At 38.2% G+C, this 20,577-nt stretch overlaps 1 protein-coding gene, 1 long non-coding RNA gene and 1 pseudogene across 2 annotated transcripts; all 3 read right to left on the bottom strand.

Annotated features, from left to right (window-relative positions):
• Positions 1-3,479: 3,479 nt before the first annotated feature.
• LOC110767054 (UDP-glycosyltransferase 88F5-like) lies at positions 3,480-5,181 on the bottom strand. The gene has a single exon (XM_021970481.2). The coding sequence runs from the start codon at positions 5,058-5,060 to the stop codon at positions 3,621-3,623; it is 1,440 nt and encodes a 479-aa protein (XP_021826173.2). The 5' UTR covers positions 5,061-5,181; the 3' UTR covers positions 3,480-3,620.
• A 738-nt stretch (positions 5,182-5,919) lies between these two features.
• Positions 5,920-6,693, bottom strand: LOC148298105 (uncharacterized). Its single transcript, XR_015833009.1, has 2 exons — positions 6,606-6,693; positions 5,920-6,316 (listed from the first exon to the last, which is right to left on the bottom strand). It is a non-coding gene; the product is annotated as an uncharacterized LOC148298105 (long non-coding RNA).
• Positions 6,694-17,027: 10,334 nt separating this feature from the next.
• LOC110767050 (UDP-glycosyltransferase 88F5 pseudogene) lies at positions 17,028-18,933 on the bottom strand (annotated as a pseudogene).
• Positions 18,934-20,577: the final 1,644 nt, after the last annotated feature.

Genomic DNA, 20,577 nt, shown 5'->3' with positions numbered 1-20,577 from the left:
TTGGGCATGTTGGAATTTTAGTGGTTTAAAATTAGCTTTATTATTTAATCTTAAATTTATGCTTTTATTCATTTGGTGGTTTATTATTCAAATAAAATATTCTAGAATATCACCAAGAATCATCGGTTATTGGAATTTTTAGTGTTTCAAAATTATCATATTATTCTAACTACAAAAATAACTATATTATTTAATTCGTATATTTATGTTTTTATTAATTTGGTAGTTTGTTATGAATTAATTATGCTTCAATATGCCAACGGGATCTAGCTTAGTAGAAAATTACCTTAACTTGCAAATTAGTAGTGTCATGTTCAAACACCCATGACACATTTGTAGTGTTTGTGTGCGTGAGAAATTCCTCATCCTAACTTTGACAACAACAAAAATGATACTTGAATATGGTTATTTATTTGACAAGAAACACATAATAACCAAATCAGCACCCAATTCATAAAGCAATCAAAATCTAGGAAGAAATTTGACAAGAAAAAGTTTGTTGAGGAATTAACCAATTCATGAAAATATCACAAACTTCAAATCACCCACCACAACGACTCAGCAATTGCAACAGTACATTTTGCAGCTACATTTGCCACAGTACCAAAAACATCATCTCCAAGTGAGGTTGAGGAGCATACACAAACCCATCCCAACCTCTTGGAACCTACACAAAACCTTCCCGAGGTCCCAAAGATCCTCCCTTCTTCCGCCAGGACCGGGTTTGGTTTCTTGTTTTTTTCTTAACTTTATTAGAAGGGTAAAATTGAACTATTAGACTGTTAAAACTAAACTAATTTTATGGTAGTTGAGGTATTATGTCATAAGTTGTTCGATTATTACAACGATTAAGATGAAGTGAAATGCGGATAAATACATGGATACTAAATAGAGGCTCCTAAAAATAAAACAATGAGTTAGAATATTGAAGAATCCCGAGCCTCTACATACAAGCTCTGTGCATTTATGTTATAAAAAATATACAAAATATAGTTTTCCTTTTCCGTAAAGCCAAACACAAAAACATTATATTATAAATAACATATAAATAAATAGGAAAGCTTTTAAGGTATAATGAAATTGAAGAAAACAAAATAATAGGTAAGTAAAAGGAAAATAAATAATAAGTAAGAATGTGAGTTTGGTACGGTGAAGCACGTCAAAGACGCTGTCCTAAAGCCTTTGTAGCCTCCCTACGTGCAGGTACTGACGGTCTACAAGACTCCAAGATACGACCCCTTGTACACAAACTCAAGATCCGCTATGAGCACGTTCATAGATGGATATGGGTATCCAAGTCACAGAACCATTGCCAAAATAATAATATAAAGTAGAGAATATATATAGAAGTAGAAAAGGAGAGAATTAGTTTATGGTGGTGATTGTGGTATGTGATATTATAATGGTGTACTGTGTGTGTATCAAATGTGAAGGAGGAGTGGCCTTTTATAGGCATCCAAAAACATGTAATCTTCACCAACTATAAAAGTTCACCAACCACAAAATTAAGGTATTCAATATTGAAATAAAACCTGAATATTAAATATTTATAACCCCCACAATAAATAAAATAAATAGCCAAAATAATTAAATAAATAAAACGGTTAAAATTTTAAAATCTTTTAAAATTCCAACAATTTACTCTCATTTCAGTTAATTTGAGCCACTAGATCTAATCACTTAACACAAGACAAGTCATATTTTATTTCCCAAAATTTAAACACGTTAGAGAGTGTTTTTTATTTCTCACTATAGGCCAACATTATCTGGGTTTAGGATCCAGTTTCTTGAAAACTAATGTGGTAGATGCACAATTATAAGGAGCTTACTCGGAGAGCAATTAATCAATGTGGAACAACTTTCTTTCTTCCTTCTTTTAGTTTTTAGTTTATCCGAATCAGGAATCATCCCATTCCTTCTTCCCCTCTGATTCCTAACTTTGATCCCGAAAGCGACATGCACATAAGCCAAGCCAGCCTGCTGCATTTACAATGATGAGAAAATGGAGAATTATCGTGTTACAAGTTGTCCACAGCCAGACTCAAATGTTACTTGACAATGACAATAGTTGTAATAGATAAATCATTCCGCTCAAATAAAGAAGGCAGTGGAGTGGACCTTGTGTTAAGCTTGTGTTGATAAGGCAAGAATTCAGATACTCTGCAGAAACTCTCATCCCCTTTGTAGTTTAATTTAAATTATCAATTATTTTTTCCAAGTCTCAAATATGAAAAGTGCCCTCAAAAGGATGAAGAATGATGAAGAAGGACAAAACCAATAGCAAAAAAATAAGGCCAAAAAAGGTATGTTCTAAATGTATTTATGTAAATAATGCATACCAAGGCTAAATATAAAGGCTCGTGATCCCTTATGTTGACTACTTATTTAGTATATTTTTCATACATTTTGTTGGCACAACCAAATCTTGGATGGGATCGAGAGCTCCTTGCAAAGCATGGTACAAATTATCAATTTTCTTGCAAAATAGTGTCTTGTTAGTTGCATAACATGTTCAAATCATATTAAGGTGTTTAAAAAAAATAAATTATTGTAGGAACAAGTACACATATCAAATGATGCATTTGATAACTCCAACAATACCCACATGGTTAACAATTAAAATGCATAGTTGATATCTGTAAAAAAAAAAAAAAAAGGTTTATTATCACAAAACGTCTCTGAGGTTTACGAAACTATCATATTACATCCTTAATATTTTTTTGTGTCACTCGTGGTCCTCAAGGTTAGTACGTGCGATCACAAATGGTCCATGCCGTTATGTTCCGTCAAAAACTCAGTCAGTTTGCGGACGTGGCATATATATATATATATATATCACAAAACATCCCTGAGGTTTACACACTTATCACAAATGGTCCCTACGAAATTTTTTAATTTTAGTTTTCTTTTTAAAATTATTTATAAATGAAAAAACCATTTATAGAAGGATTTTAATCTTGAGGACCATTTATGAACCCTAAACCCTTAATTTTTTTCATTAATTTTTTTTTAAAAAACTCCATTAGTTTGTTGATGTGACATATATATGGAGCCCACATCTACAATAATATAGTGTCGCATGTATTTAAAATATAACATATATTTTTAAATAATTTAAAATTCATAAAATTTTGAAAAGAAAACTACAATTTTATGAATTTTAAATATATAAAAAAGTAAAAAATTTTGCAGGGACCATTTGTAATAGGTGAGTGAACCTCATGGATGTTTTGTGATATATATATATATGCCACGTCAGCAAACTAACGGAATTTTTTACGGAACCTAACAGCAGAGATCATTTGTGATCACACATACTAACCTTGAGGATCACGAATGACACAAAAAAAACATTAATGATGTAATCTGATAGTTTTGTAAACCTTAGGGACGTTTTGTGATAATAAGCCAAAAAAAAGAAGGCGTAATTCATAATGAAAATCTTATTCGTAATCAATTTCGTCAATTGGTTAGATGTATTTGGATAACTAAACAATCTCCAATTTCATTGATATTTTACATACAAGAAAATGACGGTTCAGATTATGTTATATATACAGTGAAAATTTGTTAACCACGAGAATGTGCAGCCTTGGTAATTTACTTATGCAATCCGGAACTTATGTAATGCTATTAACAAAGTTGACCAAGTTTCTAGTGGACGAACCAGACTCGCCCCAAGCAGCCAAAGCTATCTCTCCCATTTTCCTGCTCCTTTCTCTAAGCTCTCTCCCTTTTTCCGACTCCATCAGCTCCCTAACCCTTCTCTCCAATTCATCCCCAAATACAAACCCATCTTCCTCTCTCTGCTCCACAGCAATCGCCATCTCCATTTCCTTCACCAAAACACTCCTATTCATGTGCTGCTCTGCATAGAGCGGCCACGCCACCATCGACACTCCGGCGATCACCGCTTCAAGCACCGAGTTCCAGCCACAATGCGTCACAAACCCGCCCACAGATTCCTTCTTCAACACCGCCACCTGCGGAGCCCATGACTTCACCACCAAGCCCCTATCTTTGGTCCTCTCCAAGAACCCTTCTGGCAACAAACCCTCCAAATCAAAGTCATGAACTCCATGGACCTGCTTGGTTTTCTCATCAAGGGGAGGCTTCTTCACCACCCACAAAAACCTTTGCCCACTTTTCTCCAACCCATCTGCCATCTCCTTCAATTGAGTCCCTGAGAATGATCCCCTACTTCCAAAACAGAGGAACACCACGCTTCGACTTGGCTGTTTATCAAGCCATGACAAACAAACTTCCACCTCAGCAGCATCACCAGATTGTTTTTCTTCAGCAATCAATGGCCCAATGTAGAAGACGGGAGGAGTGGGAGCATCAGGAACACAAAGACCTCCAGCAATAGCTTTGAGGACTGCAGGAGGCTCCAGCTCTTCGAACGTGTTGACTATGATCCCATTAGATTTGGGAAGGTGTGAGCAAAAGTAGAGCATGTCCCAATACGCAGGGTCGTCTCGGTCAAGCATTGGCTCAGGCATGTGGGAGGCCCTGAGAGGAGACTTCAACCCGGGAAACTCGAAAACAGTATCGGTTAGATCCTTGAAGCTCTTGGTGGTTTGTTCCCCGATTTTCGGGAAATACAGAAAAGCCGCAAGAGCTGCCGCGCCAGAGGTGTAAAAGTAGTAGGTGGGAATGCCGAGTTCCTTCGCCATTGGCAGCGAAGAGGAGCAGAAGCCGTCGATGATAAAAGCGCGAATGGCTGAAGATTTGGAGATCTCTTGGAGGGCAAGGCGGACATGAGTATCATTCCGGCGGATGAAATCGAACAATATGGCAGCGCCGCTGCGGCCAATTAATAATGTATTTTCATTTTGAACGCGAGGGAATTGGCGGAAGGAGATGGAAGGATGGGCTAGGGAGATGCGGTGGATGTAGGCGGGGATGCTTGGAGTATCCACAACGCTGCCGCAGGTGTAGAGAATTGTGATGGAGAATTTTTCGGGGTAGCGATTGAGAATGAGCTTGCCTAGCTCAACCATGGAGATTATGTGCCCTATTCCTGGAGCTGCGTAGAGGACTATTGTGTCTTCTTCCATGGCTTTTGGTTGATTTGTGTTTGGCTTCTCTTCTCTGGTGAGGTTTTGAAATACCCTTCACGCAAAGTAGATGGAACGGAAATTCAACTCTGTGAAAGTAAGGTGAAGCACGAGGGCACAGGCTGTACACCAAAACGACAATCGCAAATGTAACATTGACAGTGATTGGCTGATTCTGACCATCAATAATAGACGGATTTCTTCTTCTTTTTTGCTTTTGTTTTTCTTGTTTTCATTTCGTTTTTATGTTGGGGATATCTTTACACTGAGATTGGGACATATAATCACGATCATAAGAAAAAGGGGAAATGGTTTTTTTTATTTATTGGAATAAGATATTCTTTAGGCATGTTGGAATTTTAGTGGTTCAAGATTAGCTTTATTATTTAATCTTAAATTTATGCTTTTATTCATTTGGTGGTTTATTATTCAAATAAAATATTCTAGATTATCACCAAGAATCATCGGTTGTTAGAATTTTTAGTGTTCCAAAATTAACATATTATGCCAACAACAAAATTAACTATATTATTTAATCCGTATATTTATGTTTTTATTCATTTGGTAGTTTGTTACGAATTAATTATGCTTCAATATGCCAAGGGGATGTAGCTAGGGGTGGGCACGGTCCGGTTTGGTCCGGTTTCACCCTCAAACCACAGCTGAACCAATTAAACTTTTACGGTCCGGTGTGGTTCGGTTTGAGCTAAAATCAAAATGAAAACCAAACCAAACCAAACCATTCATATCCGGTTTGGTGCGGTTTGGTTCGGCCGGTTTAGGCATAAAAGAAAACATGTTTACAATAACACAAAACCTGTTAACATCTGTATTCCATCAAATAATCCTAAAACTGAACTTGCTCCTAACAAACATAAACATTTTCATCAAAGTTCATCCAAAATTCCAGCAACAAACTTCAACATACAATCCCATATTTTCATACATATACAAACAAATTTCAATACCCAATTGATTAATACAATTGGAAATTACATACCAACTAGTCAGATACAACATTCATTCTGATTTTATCAAATTAATGCAAAGAACAAAAAGCCAAACAAACACATTTCTTCTTATTCTTCTGCAAGGCATTTCTGAGAGAGCCATTAACCATATACTCTGTCACTGTTGGCACAGAACCTCCCGGCCCATCAAGCACAACACCATAGAAGCTACCACATTGAGGTGGTGCAAATCAGCAAGTTTAATGGCCTCGTTCCAGAAATCATCTCTCTGATTGAATACAAAATCTACAACATAGGGACCATGCAAGTGAGGTATTAATAATAAAAAATTAATAGCCTTTTGGAAACTAGTGCAATGAAAAGACAAATCATTTATTCTTCCATAACCCAATTCTCTCAGCTCTTCCCACACCCTGACAGACCCAATCCCATATTTTCATTAATACAAATAATTGATTAATACAAATCAAATTAGAAATTTCAAAACCTAATTGATTAATTGACATCTTACAAAGCAGAGTAAGACAACAAAACAAAAACAAAAACTGGGTATGATTCAAGAATTGAAACAAACCTTAGTTCTAAGAGGGTGGGATTGAATCATTGAAGTGGTATGAGCTATTTTCTCCAAGCCCCATTGAGTATCTCAAACATGGTTTTGCGTGTGTGAGAATTAGTAGTGTCATGTTCGAACATCCATAGCAAATTTGTAGTGTTTGCGTGTGTGAGAAATTCTCCACTCTAACTTTGGCAAAAACAAAAACAAAAAAAAACAAAAAACCTTGAATATGGTTATTTATTTGACAAGAAACACATAATAACCAAATCAGCACCCAATTCATAAAAGCAATCAAAATCTAGGAAGAAATTTGACAAGAAAAAGTTTGTTGAGGATCCAATTGAATTAACCAATTCATGAAAATATCAAAACCGCAAATCACCCACCAAAACGACTCAGCAATTGCAGCTACATTTGCAACAGTACCAAAAACAACATCTCCAAGTAAGGTTGAGGAACCTACACAAACCCATCCCAACCTCTTGGAACCTACACAAAACCTTCCCGAGGTCCCAAAGATCCTCCCTTCTTCCGACAGGACCAGGTTTGGTTTTTTCTTAATTTTATTAGAAGGGTGAAATTGGACTACTAGACTGTTAAAACTAAACTAATCTTATGGTAGTTGAGGTATCATGTTATAAGTCGTTTGATTATTACGACGACTAAGATGAAGTGAAATGTGGATAAATGCGCGAATACTAAATAGAGGCCCCGAATCCTAAAAATAAAACAATGAGTTAGAATATTGAAGAATCCCGAGCCTCTGCATATGAGCTCTGTGCATTTACTCTTATTTCGGTTAATTTGAGCCACTAGATCTAATCACTTAACACAAGACAAGTCATATTTTTTTTATTTTTTATTTCCCAAAATTTAGGCTAAAACTCATTTTTGGTCCTTGTAGTTTGGCACTTCAACCACTTTTGACCTTGTAGTTTCAATTCCGTCAATTTTGACCCTGTAGTTTCATATTTGTAGTAATTCAAGGACAAGTTAGTATTCCTGTGAATTTCTTTGACAGTGCAAGGAGCAATTTCATCAACCCAAAATCCTTGAGCATAAAAGCTCGTATGAAACTCCCATAATTTCATATTAGGGCTTGAAATTGGTCATTTGGGTTTAGGGTTCTTCAAAAATTGGGATTAGTAATTGAATTTCAAGCCCTAATATGAAATGGGGAGAATTTCAGACAAGCTTTTACGCTCAAGGGTTTTGGATTGACGAAATTGCCACTTGCATCGTTAAAGAAATTGATAAGAATATTAACATGTCCTTTTTTTGGTCAAATACTAACATGTCCTTGAATTACTACAAACACGAAATTACAGTGGCAAAATTGACGGAATTGAAACTACATGGTCAAAAGTGGTTGAAGTGCCAAACTACAAAGACCAAAAGTCACTTTTGGCCCAAAATTTAAACACGGTGCAATCATCTAACTTAGTCGGCTGGTTGTGTTGCAACAGCATTGAGGTTAGTTTTAACGTGATTCCTCCTTCTGTCGTGAACGTGTTTATTTACCTATTTCTTCCTGGTTTGGAATCGTGTTTCTTGTTTGGGAATTCTTTGCGGTTCTATAACCAATTTAGTCTTATGGTTGTCTTGCAACAGACTTGCGGCGAAGTTCATCGCCAATGTACGATTTAAACGGACATAATTTTTGGTGGTTTTATAGTTTAAATGGCTCACAATTTGTTTCTGCTCGGAACATGTTTGATAAAATGTCTAGCTCAAAAGGTATGCATTTAAAAGAATTTCTCTCTTTCTTTGACTATAGTGGAGAGCAGTGTCAGTGAGGGCTATGTATATATTTGGTTGCTAGGATTCTTGTTTTGGACATAAGGAATTCAAAAATATTAAATAACTGATTCTGTCTTCTTTGGGTCAATAATTAACTTATCCAGTCTTTTCTTTGACATGCTGAGAAAGCTGATGCCTGGATCAGCAAATGGAAGTAGAAATAGTGCTTGAAAGTTAAAACAAGGGAGGGAGGGTTATGTTTCTTGTATGTTTATCGGTATCACCATCATCATTGATCATTGTAAGAATATAATCTTTTAAAGACTTGTTGCTCAGATGGGTATTAATGATTTTCTTGTATCTATTATGCCAATCTTTATTTTCTTCTTTAGCTATATATCTTGACCACTGGCTAATTGGAAGCATAGCGGCTTATATAAATTGCAAAACATAGATGGCTAATATACAAACCTATAAAGTAAATACATAATTCACATGTACAAGGCGCAATTTTATGGTCATCTACATGCACTCCTCTGATTGATTAAGTTGATTCTTTCCCTTGATTTAGAGGATCAGTTGTTTAGCTTCCTTTTAATTTGGATATATGAAATGATACTATACATAAGACGTGCCCAAGTTTAATTGATAATTGATAATGGTTTCTAAATTATCATCAATCATGCTCGTCTTAGATGCACGTACAGATGTTCCCCCAACATTTCAAGTTACAAACTTTTTTTTCCTCCTTTTTCATGCAGGAAAAATGTTGTGGAAGCATATGTGCAATTATAGTCCTTGCAAAAGGTCGAGTATTCCCTGAAGTGATACAAGGCATCATACACATGTCTTCCATACAAGAACTTCAATGCCCCTCTGGCTAAGTGTAATCATTTTTGAGTTTGTAATTTGCTCTTAGGTGGCAAAGTGGTTAGATCATTTGAGTGGCTTAGATTAACCGAAATGCAGGTAAATGCACGGAGCCTAAATGCAGGGGCTCGGGATCCACAAGGATGAACACACAACTTCAATGCATAGAAGAAAGAAGCATGTTGCTCCAGAAAACAAAGCCCCCAAACTTCGTTGAATTTTCTGATCCTCTCGTTACATTTGGACAACCCAATAATTCTCATCCCATGTTGCCTCAAACCACACCACTTTCACAGCAAAATTCTCAACTTTGCCATCCAAACTATGTTGGCGAGATATATCCTATTCTATTAGGGTTTTATTTATTTTTTCCTTTTGTATAGATATTATGTTGTGCCCACCTGTGTTCTACTGTGTGCCCTAATTTCTTTTAGGGTTCTTGTGCCTGTGCCTGTGCTGTGTTTGTACTTCGTGTTGTGTTTGTTTCCGCTGCTATCATGGGTGATAATTCCGCTACTATCATGGGTGATGATTCCAAGGTTGTGATTGGTACTAGTGTGTCTACACCGAAAGAGGCATGTCCATCGTGTGATTACTCTACCTCGATTACTTCTGACAAATTGGATGGCTCCAATTATGGCTCTTGGTCTCGTGGTGCGCGTATTACGATTACTAGTCGTCGTATGGCAAGTTGGATCAATGGGAAGAAGCCTGCTCCGTCTCTAGATTCCGATGTCTATGCCGAATGGGAAGAAGATAATTGTCTGGTGCAGTCATGGCTTCTCAATTCCATGACTAAACCAGTTCGTGCCTTGTTTGAACATGGTGATACTGCTTTTGGTATATGGGAGGCTGCTCGGAAGACTTATACAGTGACTCAGAATAGTTCTCGTTTGTTTCAACTCCGACGGCAGTCCATACTTACAGGTCAGAATGGTGAACCTGTGAAAGTGTTCTACGAAAAACTCCATGTTATCTAACAAGAGATTGATTGTCTGGGTCCGCATGAGTTTAGTTGTTCTACTGATGGGGCTCGTCGTCTTAAAGAAATTGAAGCCGATCGAGTTTATGATTTTCTTGGCGGACTTGATCCACCGTATGATGGTGTCCGTAGCCGTATTCTTGCTCTTAGTCTTGTCCCGCCTCCTCTCGAAGCTTATGCTATGGTTATGGAGGAAGACACCCGTCAATCCGCTATACTTGGAGGAGGATCGCTGGCTCTCAAAGTTGACCCAGCTCGTCAACGACCGGTCGCCCAGCACGACGCGACCGGTCGCTCTCCGTCCAGAAAATTTGGTTCTTCTGTTGAGTCTCGTCCTTCTGGCTTTACTCCTAGCTCTCTTGAAGGTCCGTCTAAATGTCGCCATTGTAATGGGAATCATTACTCTGAGAAGTGTTTTAAGGAGCATGGTTACCTTGATTGGTTTGCTGACTACAAAGCTCGTATGTATGGCCCCAAGGCCACTTACACTGTGACTCCTAATGAGGCCCATCCTCCGGCTCCATCTGCAAATCTGTGTGCTTTCGATACTATGCCAGGTATGGGTTCTACTACTTGGATAATTGACACTGGTGCTTCTGATCATATGACTTATAATGATAATATGTTTGATGAGTTGTCGCATAATCCTCGTGACCCCTATATTACTAGTGCTAATGGTTTACCTTCCCCAGTTACCGGTGAAGGTACCATCCATCTCACTCCTTCTTTACCTCTGTTTCATGCACTCTTGGTTCCCAATATTCATTGCAATTTGTTATATGTTGGGCGTTTACTTGATACACTTAACGCGTCTGCTACCTTATATTCTACCCATTGTTTTTTCCAGGATCTCAGGACTCACGAGAAGATTGGGCATGGTAAACGGATAGGGGGGTTGTATTACTTACAGTTGCCGGCTGCAGGAGTTCGTGGTTGTGTCGCTAATAAAGCTCCGAGTGGCAATGTTAAAGACAAGCAACAACTTTGGTTATGGCATCGTCGCTTAGGACATCCATCGTTTGGTTATCTTAGACATTTGTTTCCTTCGTTATTTAGTTCGTGTGATGAGTCTAGTTTCAAATGTGAGACTTGTGTAATGGCCAAGAGCCACCGTACTGTTTTTCCCTTAAATAATAATAAAGTTGCTTTGCCTTTTGAGTTAGTACATTCTGATGTCCAGGGTCCTGCTCGTGTGACTTCTCATAGTTTCCGTTGGTTTGTTATGTTTATTGATGATGTTAGAAATGTGCCCTAAGAGCCAATACATTTGATGTAATCTCCTTAGAATACATTTCGTATATGATATATAAAGGGCAAACTTAATTTGTTATCTTTTACATCGTGTAAAGAAACAAATGTCCAGGGTATGCTAAATAAGAGATAAAGTAATCTAAAGAAGATTAGATTCATGAGACCTTTAATCTCTAATTGTAGTATCCCAAAATGTTCCTAACCATAGGTTATCAAATGGGCATTGATAAACCGTCAAGATTAGCGCATATTATGTATGCTCAATTGGGAGGATGGTTAGTCTCAAACCATTTGTGTAGTTGACACTAATACAAGTATGTGGGTGCTCATTAGTGAATGAGTACACTGAACGCGATCAACCGTAGTTCTCATATGGAGTATTTATCTACATGTCAAATGAGAACTCATAGTTGCAATAATGCAAATTAGTCCTTAGACCCGAGGCATCATGGTTGTCTTGTGATGCGTTATTGATCTTTGATAGCTCTTAAAGGCAAGCCGTAAAAGATTTGTCTTAAGTGTTGTTGGGATCTCTTAATTCATCATAGGGGCATGTGAATGTACAATAAGGAATCTCTACTTTCGATAAAGAAGGAGAATGTTTCAAGATGTGATTCAGTAAATCTTTGGCCAAAGTATTTTGAGCTTGATTTAGAAAGTTGTTCTTAATCATGTTCTTTTGAATCACATGAGGTTGTAAATCATATTAGGGGTTTGACATAATCAATCCGTACCCTAATAATATGATTTGAAACATTGTATAAGAGAAGGACCGTATTGCATTGCAATTCCAACTGAATAGGTTCTTCATCTATTCTGGTTAGCTTGGGTAGCCTTGATATATTGCTAGATGTCACTCTTGGCTTGTGGAAGTCCTAGGATTGATTGTGATCGATCCAAATAAAGGAAGAATTAAAAAGGGGTTTTAATTCCAGTTGGTTAGAAAGAGTTCTAATATTTTCCCACTGCCTTGCTAATTAGAACCTAATGGATCGCACACCTTAAATGGTTAACTTTGAGTAATACAAATGAGAATGAGGAAATCAATTTGATTGATTTGATGTGGATGATTTACTACGTGTAAAAACGTATTTGGGCTAAGTAATAGTTAACGGAAAGCCCAAATGGTTGGGTATCAAGCCCAAGGGCTTAAGACACCTAAATATTATGGTTTAAGTGTCATAAGGCCCAATTTTGGAAGCCCAATGGGGTTTGGCCGAAAATGCTTAAGTGAATGTGTATGAGAATTGTTTCCATAAGCTCATTAACACACAAACATAATCCAACATCAACCAAATGGGTTTGGAAGATCAAAGAGAGAGAAAAGAGAGTTTTCAAGAGTGAACACTTTCATCTTTCAAAGTGGTTTATATTGAAACCAATCTTGAGAATCTTGCACTAGCATCCAAGTATTCTCAAGATACTTCTTCTCATCTCAAGGTTCCATTGGTGTGGAGACTTAGAGGCCATATACTTTTGTGGCTCACATGGAGAAGAAAGATCAAGGAGCAAAGATCAAAGATAAAAGAGAAGATCAACAAAGAGGAAATCATCAAGAGAAGACCAAACACAAATTGGTTCATATAATTGCTTCAAGGGTAATTAGATCTTATCCTTTCTCTTGAATTTTCATTTATGAAAAACATATCAATGTTCATGGCTTAAGATACTTGGAAGAAGTTTTGTTTTTGAATTTAAACAACCACCTTAGACTTCCGCTGCGATTAATTTGATTAAATGCATGTTTAATATTCAAATGAACTTTGGAAAAATATTTTGAAATTCCTACAGATGACTGCACTCGCTTAACCTGGGTGTATTTGATGAAGAATAAACATGATGTTGCCTCTATTTTTCCTGACTTTTGTGCCATGGTGTCTACTCAGTTTCATGCTCGTGTTAAAGTATTTCGGACTGATAATGGCGGTGGATATGTGAATCATACCTTGACCCAGTTCTTTCGTGATCAAGGTATCATTCACCAAACTACCACTCCATTCACACCTCAACAGAATGGTGTGTCTGAAAGAAAGAATCGTCAGTTACTTGAAGTTGCTCGCTCTCTGATGTTGGATATGTCTGTTCCCCATCATCTTTGGGGACATGGTGTCTTGGCCGCCGCCTACTTGATTAACCGTACTCCTAGTCGGGTTCTTAATTTCAAGACCCCACTTGATGTGTTGTGTGCTCATACTCCTCCGATTTCGGTCTCTAAGTTACCTCCGAAGGTGTTTGGGTGTGTTGCATATGTTCATGTCTACTCCCATCAACGGAGTAAACTTGATCCTTGTGCTCTCCGTTGCGTCTTCATTGGTTATTCTACTACTCATAAGGGTTATAAGTGTTATCACCCGCCTACTCAGAAGGTACATGTCACTTTGGATGTCACCTTTCATGAAGAAGTACCTTATTATGTTTCTCCCTTCTCTTCAATTCAGGGGGAGAGAGGGAGTGAATTGAAGAGTTTCGGAGTGGAAAATATGGAAGATCTTGGACCTGAATAAGGAATTTCTGGCGAACAAGAAGCGACCGGTCGCTGGGATGAAACGACCGGTCGCGAACGAATCTGTCTGGATACGACCGGTCGCGTAGAAGTGAGTGACCGGTCGCTAATGGATCTGCCTGAAAACGACCGGTCGCACATAGGAAGCGACCGATCGCCTGCCTCGACGAGCGACAACAGTACTGATACGAGTGACGCGACCGGTCGCCAGGAATGTCACGACCGGTCGCCAGACGATATTCTTGGTTTTTTCGAGCCTCTCTCAGAAGGACATAACAGTGATACTAGCGAATCTCGTACATATGAAATTGATACATGACCCCCCTCTGCCCTGCCATTGCCTCAATCAAGTCGTGATAATGAGGTACTTTCTAGTGATTTGCCTACCTATTCTTTGCCCCCACGTACTACTTGTGGGACAACTTTCTTTCTTCCTTCTTTTAGTTTTTAGTTTATCCGAATCAGGAATCATCCCATTCCTTCTTCCCCTCTGATTCCTAACTTTGATCCCGAAAGCGACGTGCACATAAGACAAGCCAGCCTGCTGCATTTACAATGATGAGAAAATGGAGAATTATCATGTTACAAGTTGTCCACAGCCAGACTCAAATGTTACTTGACAATGACAATAGTTGTAATAGATAAATCATTCCGCCCAAATAAAGAAGGCAGTAGAGTGGACCTTGTGTTAAGCTGTGTTGATAACTATGAAGCAAGAATGGCAGTTAATCAGGTACGATGTTATGATTTGATCGGTCTCCAAAAATGAATAAGGCAAGAATTCAGAAACTCTGCAGAAACTCTCATACCCCTTTGTAGTTTAATCTAGACTATCACTTTTTTTTTTCTTCTCAAGTCTCAAATATGAAAAGTGCCCTCAAAAGGATGAAGAAGGACAAAACCAATAACAAAAAAATAAGGCCAAAAAAGGTGTGTTCTAAATGTATTTAGTATATTTTTCATACATTTTGTTGGCACAACCAAATCTTGGATGGGATCGAGAGCTCCTTGCAAAGCATGGTACAAAGTATCAATTTTCTTGCAAAATAGTGTCTTGTTAGATGCATAACATGTTCAAATCATATTAAGGTGTCAAAAAAAAAAAAATTATAGGAACAAGCACACATAACAAATGATGCATTTGATAATTCCAACAATACTCACATGGTTAACAATTAAAATGCAGTTGATATCTATAAAAAAAAATGCATAGTTCATAATGAAAATCTTACTTGTAATCAATTTCGTCGATTTGTTCGATGCATTTGGATAACTAAACGATCTCCAATTTCATTGATATTTTACATACAAGAAAATGACGGTTCGTATTATGATTATATATACAGTGAAAATTTGTTAACCACGAGAAGGTGCACCCTTGCTAATTTGCTTAAAATCACCAAATTACCTAAACTTGCAAATTAGTTGTGTCATGCTCGAACACCCATGACACATTTGTAGTGTTTGTGTGTGTGAGAAATTCTCACCCTAACTTTGGCTATAAAAAAAATGATGCTTGAATATGGTTATTTATTTGACAAGAAACACATAATAACCAAATCAGCACCCAATTCATAAAGCAATCAAAATCTAGGAAGAAATTTGACAAGAAAAAGTTTGTTGAGGAATTAACCAATTCATGAAAATATCACAAACTTCAAATCACCCAACAAAACGACTCAGCAATTGCAACAGTACTTTTTGCAGCTACATTTGCAACAGTACCAAAAACAACATCTCCAAGTGAGGTTGAGGAACCTACTACACAAACCCATCCCAATGATTACTCTTTGGCAAGAATGTTTGGTTTGAAACTTGATAAGTTTACCTATGCGGGTGCTTTGTGTGTGTGCGGTCAAACTTGTGACATTGAGCTAGGTAAGCTGGTTCATGGCTTAATAGTCCTTAGTGGGTCGGGCTCAGATGTTGTTTTGACCAATTCTCTTACGGATATGTACTCAAAGTGCGGCCGGGTTGATCATGCCAGGATTTTGTTTGAGAATTCTGATAACTTGGATGAAGTCTCATGGAATTCCTTGATTGCTAGTTATGATCGAATTGGTGCTAACGAGGAAACATTGAGAATATCTAACTATAACACGTCCAGACCTTTCATATGATGTTAATCAAGTTTTTCAGTTTATGCACTCTCTCACAACGATGCATTGGCAGACGACTAAACGAATTTTGCTTTATTTGACGGCCACTTAATCTCATGGTTTGGTATATTGTGATGGGAAAATCAAGTTGCATGGTTTTTCTAATGCTGACTATGCAGGGAATCCAGATTCCCGATATTCCTCGGGTGGTTTTTGCTTGTATTTAGGTCAAAATTTGATTTTCTGGAGTTCTAAGAAGCAGCGAACGATTTCACATTCCAGTATGGAAGCTGAGTATCATCAACTCGCATCTACAGCCATTGAATTATCTTGGTTGAGGTCCTTATCTCGGGATTTATCTCTTTTTCTTTTTTCTCCTGTTCTCTTATGCGATAATGTGTCTTTTTTTTTTGGTCAAGGTAATTCATTCTATAAATATGAAAGGGATTACACCGTCAGAAAAAGCAAAATAAAAACCAGCCCAACACTGATAGGTACAAGGCCTCAGCCCAACAGAAATAAAAAACCACATAAAAGAAAACCCTAAAACAAACATCTAGCCCAAAACAAACACAAAGGAAGAACCCTAAATCTGATAAACTACAGTCGCCACTTTCTCCTTGCCGCGCTGCCGTCGCAAATCCACAACCGCCAGAGATGGGTAACTTGGAGGTAGAGGTGGGCACGGTTCGGATTGGATCGGTTTCACCTCAAAACCATGACCGAACCAATTACAATATGATGGTTTGGCTTGGTTCGGTTTGGATAGAAGTTATAAAGGAAACCGAACCAAACCAAACCAATTTAAGATGGTTTGGTTCGGCTGGTTTGGGCCTAAGCCCAATTCTCTTTCTTTTTGCATTTTTTCAACATTGTTAGCCCAATTTTAACAAACAAATTCATAACTTGTTTCATACATAAATCATTTTCTAGAGTACAAAACCATCCTAAAACTCAAAATGTCATAAAGCTTAATATTTCACTAACTAATATAGCTCACTTCAAATTTTCATATATAGTTATTAATTAATTAGAGTATTACACATGTAAAATAAAATATAAATAAATAAATATACACATAAACGGTCTGGTTTGATTTAAGCCGGTTTACAAAAGCCCAAAACCAAACCAAACTAAACCATATACGGTCCAGTTTGATTTTTAAACCGTTTGACTTTTCCTTGATCAAAATCAAACCAAACCGTTAATTACGATTTGGTTCGGCCGGTTTCATTGATTCGGCCAGATTGATGCCCACCCCTACTTGGAGGTGGACTACCATTATATTAGGGAGAAGGTTGTTCGCAGGGAACTTATTGTTCACTATATTTGTTCTAAGAAACAACTTGCAGATTTATTTACAAAGGGTCTGTCTGCAGCTCGCTTTCATTTACTTATGCAATCCGGAACTTATATAATGCTATTAATAAAGTTGACCAAGTTTCTAGTGGACGAACCAGACTCACCCCTAGCAGCCAAAGCCATCTCTCCCATTTTCCTGCTCCTTTCTCTAAGCTCTCGCCCTTTTTCCGACTCCATCAGCTCCCTAACCCTTCTCTCCAATTCATCCCCAAATACAAACCCATCTTCCTCTCTCTGCTCCACAGCAATCGCCATCTCCATTTCCTTCACCAAAACACTCCTATTCATGTGCTGCTCTGCATAGAGCGGCCATGCCACCATTGACACGCCGGCGATCACCGCTTCAAGCACCGAGTTCCAGCCACAATGCGTCACAAACCCACCCACCGATTCCTTCTTCAACACTGCCACCTGTGGAGCCCATGACTTCACCACCAAGCCCCTATCTTTGGTCCTCTCCAAGAACCCTTCTGGCAACAAACCCTCCAAATCAAAATCATGAACTCCATGGACCCACTTGGTTTTCTCATCGAGGGGAGGCTTCTTCACCACCCACAAAAACCTCTGCCCACTCTTCTCCAACCCATCTGCCATCTCCTTCAATTGAGCCCCTGAGAATGATCCCATGCTTCCAAAACAGAGAAACACCACGCTTCGACTTGGCTGTTTATCAAGCCATGACAAACAAACTTCCGCCTCAGCGGCATCACCAGATTGTTTTTCTTCAGCAATCAACGGCCCAATATAGAAGACGGGAGGAGTGGGAGCATCAGGAACACAAAGACCTCCAGCAATGGCTTTGAGGACTGCAGGAGGCTCCAGCTCTTCGAATGTGTTGGCTATGATCCCATTAGATTTGGGAAGGTGTGAGCAAAAGTAGAGCATGTCCCAATACGCAGGGTCGTCTTGGTCAAGCATTGGCTCAGGCATGTGGGAGGCCTTGAGAGGAGACTTAAACCCGGGAAACTCGAAAACAGTCTCGGTTAGATCCTTGAAGCTCTTGGTAGTTTGTTCCCCGATTTTTGGGAAATACAGAAAAGCCGCAAGAGCTGCAGCGCCAGAGGTGTAAAAGTAGTAGGTGGGAATGCCGAGTTCCTTCGCCATTGGCAGCGCAGAAGAGCAGAAGATGTCAATGATAAAAGCGCGAATGGCTGAAGATTTGGAGATCTCTTGGAGGGCGAGGCGGACATGAGGATCATTCCGGCGGATGAAATCGAAGATTATGGCAGCGACGCTGCGGCCAATTAATGATGTATTTTCATTTTGAACGCATGGGAATTGGCGGAAGGAGATGGAAGGATGGGCTAGGGAGGTGCGGTGGATGTAGGCGGGGATGCTTGGAGTATCCACAACGCTGCCGCAGATGTAGAGAATAGTGATGGAGAATTTTTCGGGGTAGCGATTGAGAATGAGCTTGCCTAGCTCAACCATGGAGATTATGTGCCCCATTCCTGGAGCTGCGTAGAGGACTATTGTTTCTTCTTCCATGGCTTTTGGTTGATTTGTGTTTGGCTTCTCTCCTCTGGTGAGGTTTTGAAATACTCTTCCCGATAAGTAGATGGAACGGAAATTCAACTCTGTGAAAGTAAGGTGAAGCACGAGGGCACAGGCTGCACACCAAAACGACAATCGCAAATGTAACATTGACAGTGATTGGCTGATTCTGACCATCAATAATAGACGGATTTCTTCTTCTTTTTGGCTTTTGTTTTTCTTGTTTTCATTTCGTTTTCATGATCATAAGAGAAAGGGGAAATGGTTTTTTTAATTTATTGGAATAAGATATTCTTTGGGCATGTTGGAATTTTAGTGGTTCAAAATTAGCTTTATTATTTAATCTTAAATTTATGCTTTTATTCATTTGGTGGTTTATTATTCAAATAAAATATTCTAGAGTATCACCAAGAATCATCGGTTGTTGGAATTTTTAGTGTTCCAAAATTAACATATTATTCCAACAACAAAAATAACTATATTATTTAATCCGTATATTTATGTTTTTATTCATTTGGTAGTTTGTTATGAATTAATTATGCTTCAATATGCCAACGGGATCTAACTTAGTAGAAAATTACCTAAACTTGCAAATTAGTTGTGTCATGCTCGAACACCCATGACACATTTGTAGTGTTTGTGTGTGTGAGAAATTCTCACCCTAACTTTGGCTATAAAAAAAATGATGCTTGAATATGGTTATTTATTTGACAAGAAACACATAATAACCAAATCAGCACCCAATTCATAAAGCAATCAAAATCTAGGAAGAAATTTGACAAGAAAAAGTTTGTTGAGGAATTAACCAATTCATGAAAATATCACAAACTTCAAATCACCCAACAAAACGACTCAGCAATTGCAACAGTACTTTTTGCAGCTACATTTGCAACAGTACCAAAAACAACATCTCCAAGTGAGGTTGAGGAACCTACTACACAAACCCATCCCAATGATTACTCTTTGGCAAGAATGTTTGGTTTGAAACTTGATAAGTTTACCTATGCGGGTGCTTTGTGTGTGTGCGGTCAAACTTGTGACATTGAGCTAGGTAAGCTGGTTCATGGCTTAATAGTCCTTAGTGGGTCGGGCTCAGATGTTGTTTTGACCAATTCTCTTACGGATATGTACTCAAAGTGCGGCCGGGTTGATCATGCCAGGATTTTGTTTGAGAATTCTGATAACTTGGATGAAGTCTCATGGAATTCCTTGATTGCTAGTTATGATCGAATTGGTGCTAACGAGGAAACATTGAGAATATCTAACTATAACACGTCCAGACCTTTCATATGATGTTAATCAAGTTTTTCAGTTTATGCACTCTCTCACAACGATGCATTGGCAGACGACTAAACGAATTTTGCTTTATTTGACGGCCACTTAATCTCATGGTTTGGTATATTGTGATGGGAAAATCAAGTTGCATGGTTTTTCTAATGCTGACTATGCAGGGAATCCAGATTCCCGATATTCCTCGGGTGGTTTTTGCTTGTATTTAGGTCAAAATTTGATTTTCTGGAGTTCTAAGAAGCAGCGAACGATTTCACATTCCAGTATGGAAGCTGAGTATCATCAACTCGCATCTACAGCCATTGAATTATCTTGGTTGAGGTCCTTATCTCGGGATTTATCTCTTTTTCTTTTTTCTCCTGTTCTCTTATGCGATAATGTGTCTTTTTTTTTTTT

Source organism: Prunus avium, chromosome 1 (assembly GCF_965620075.1).
Source record: "Prunus avium chromosome 1, drPruAviu1.hap1.1, whole genome shotgun sequence".
NCBI classification, from domain to species: domain Eukaryota; kingdom Viridiplantae; phylum Streptophyta; class Magnoliopsida; order Rosales; family Rosaceae; genus Prunus; species Prunus avium.
The sequence above is the reverse complement of the archived record's forward strand: the minus strand, read 5'-3'. Positions and strand labels throughout refer to the sequence as shown.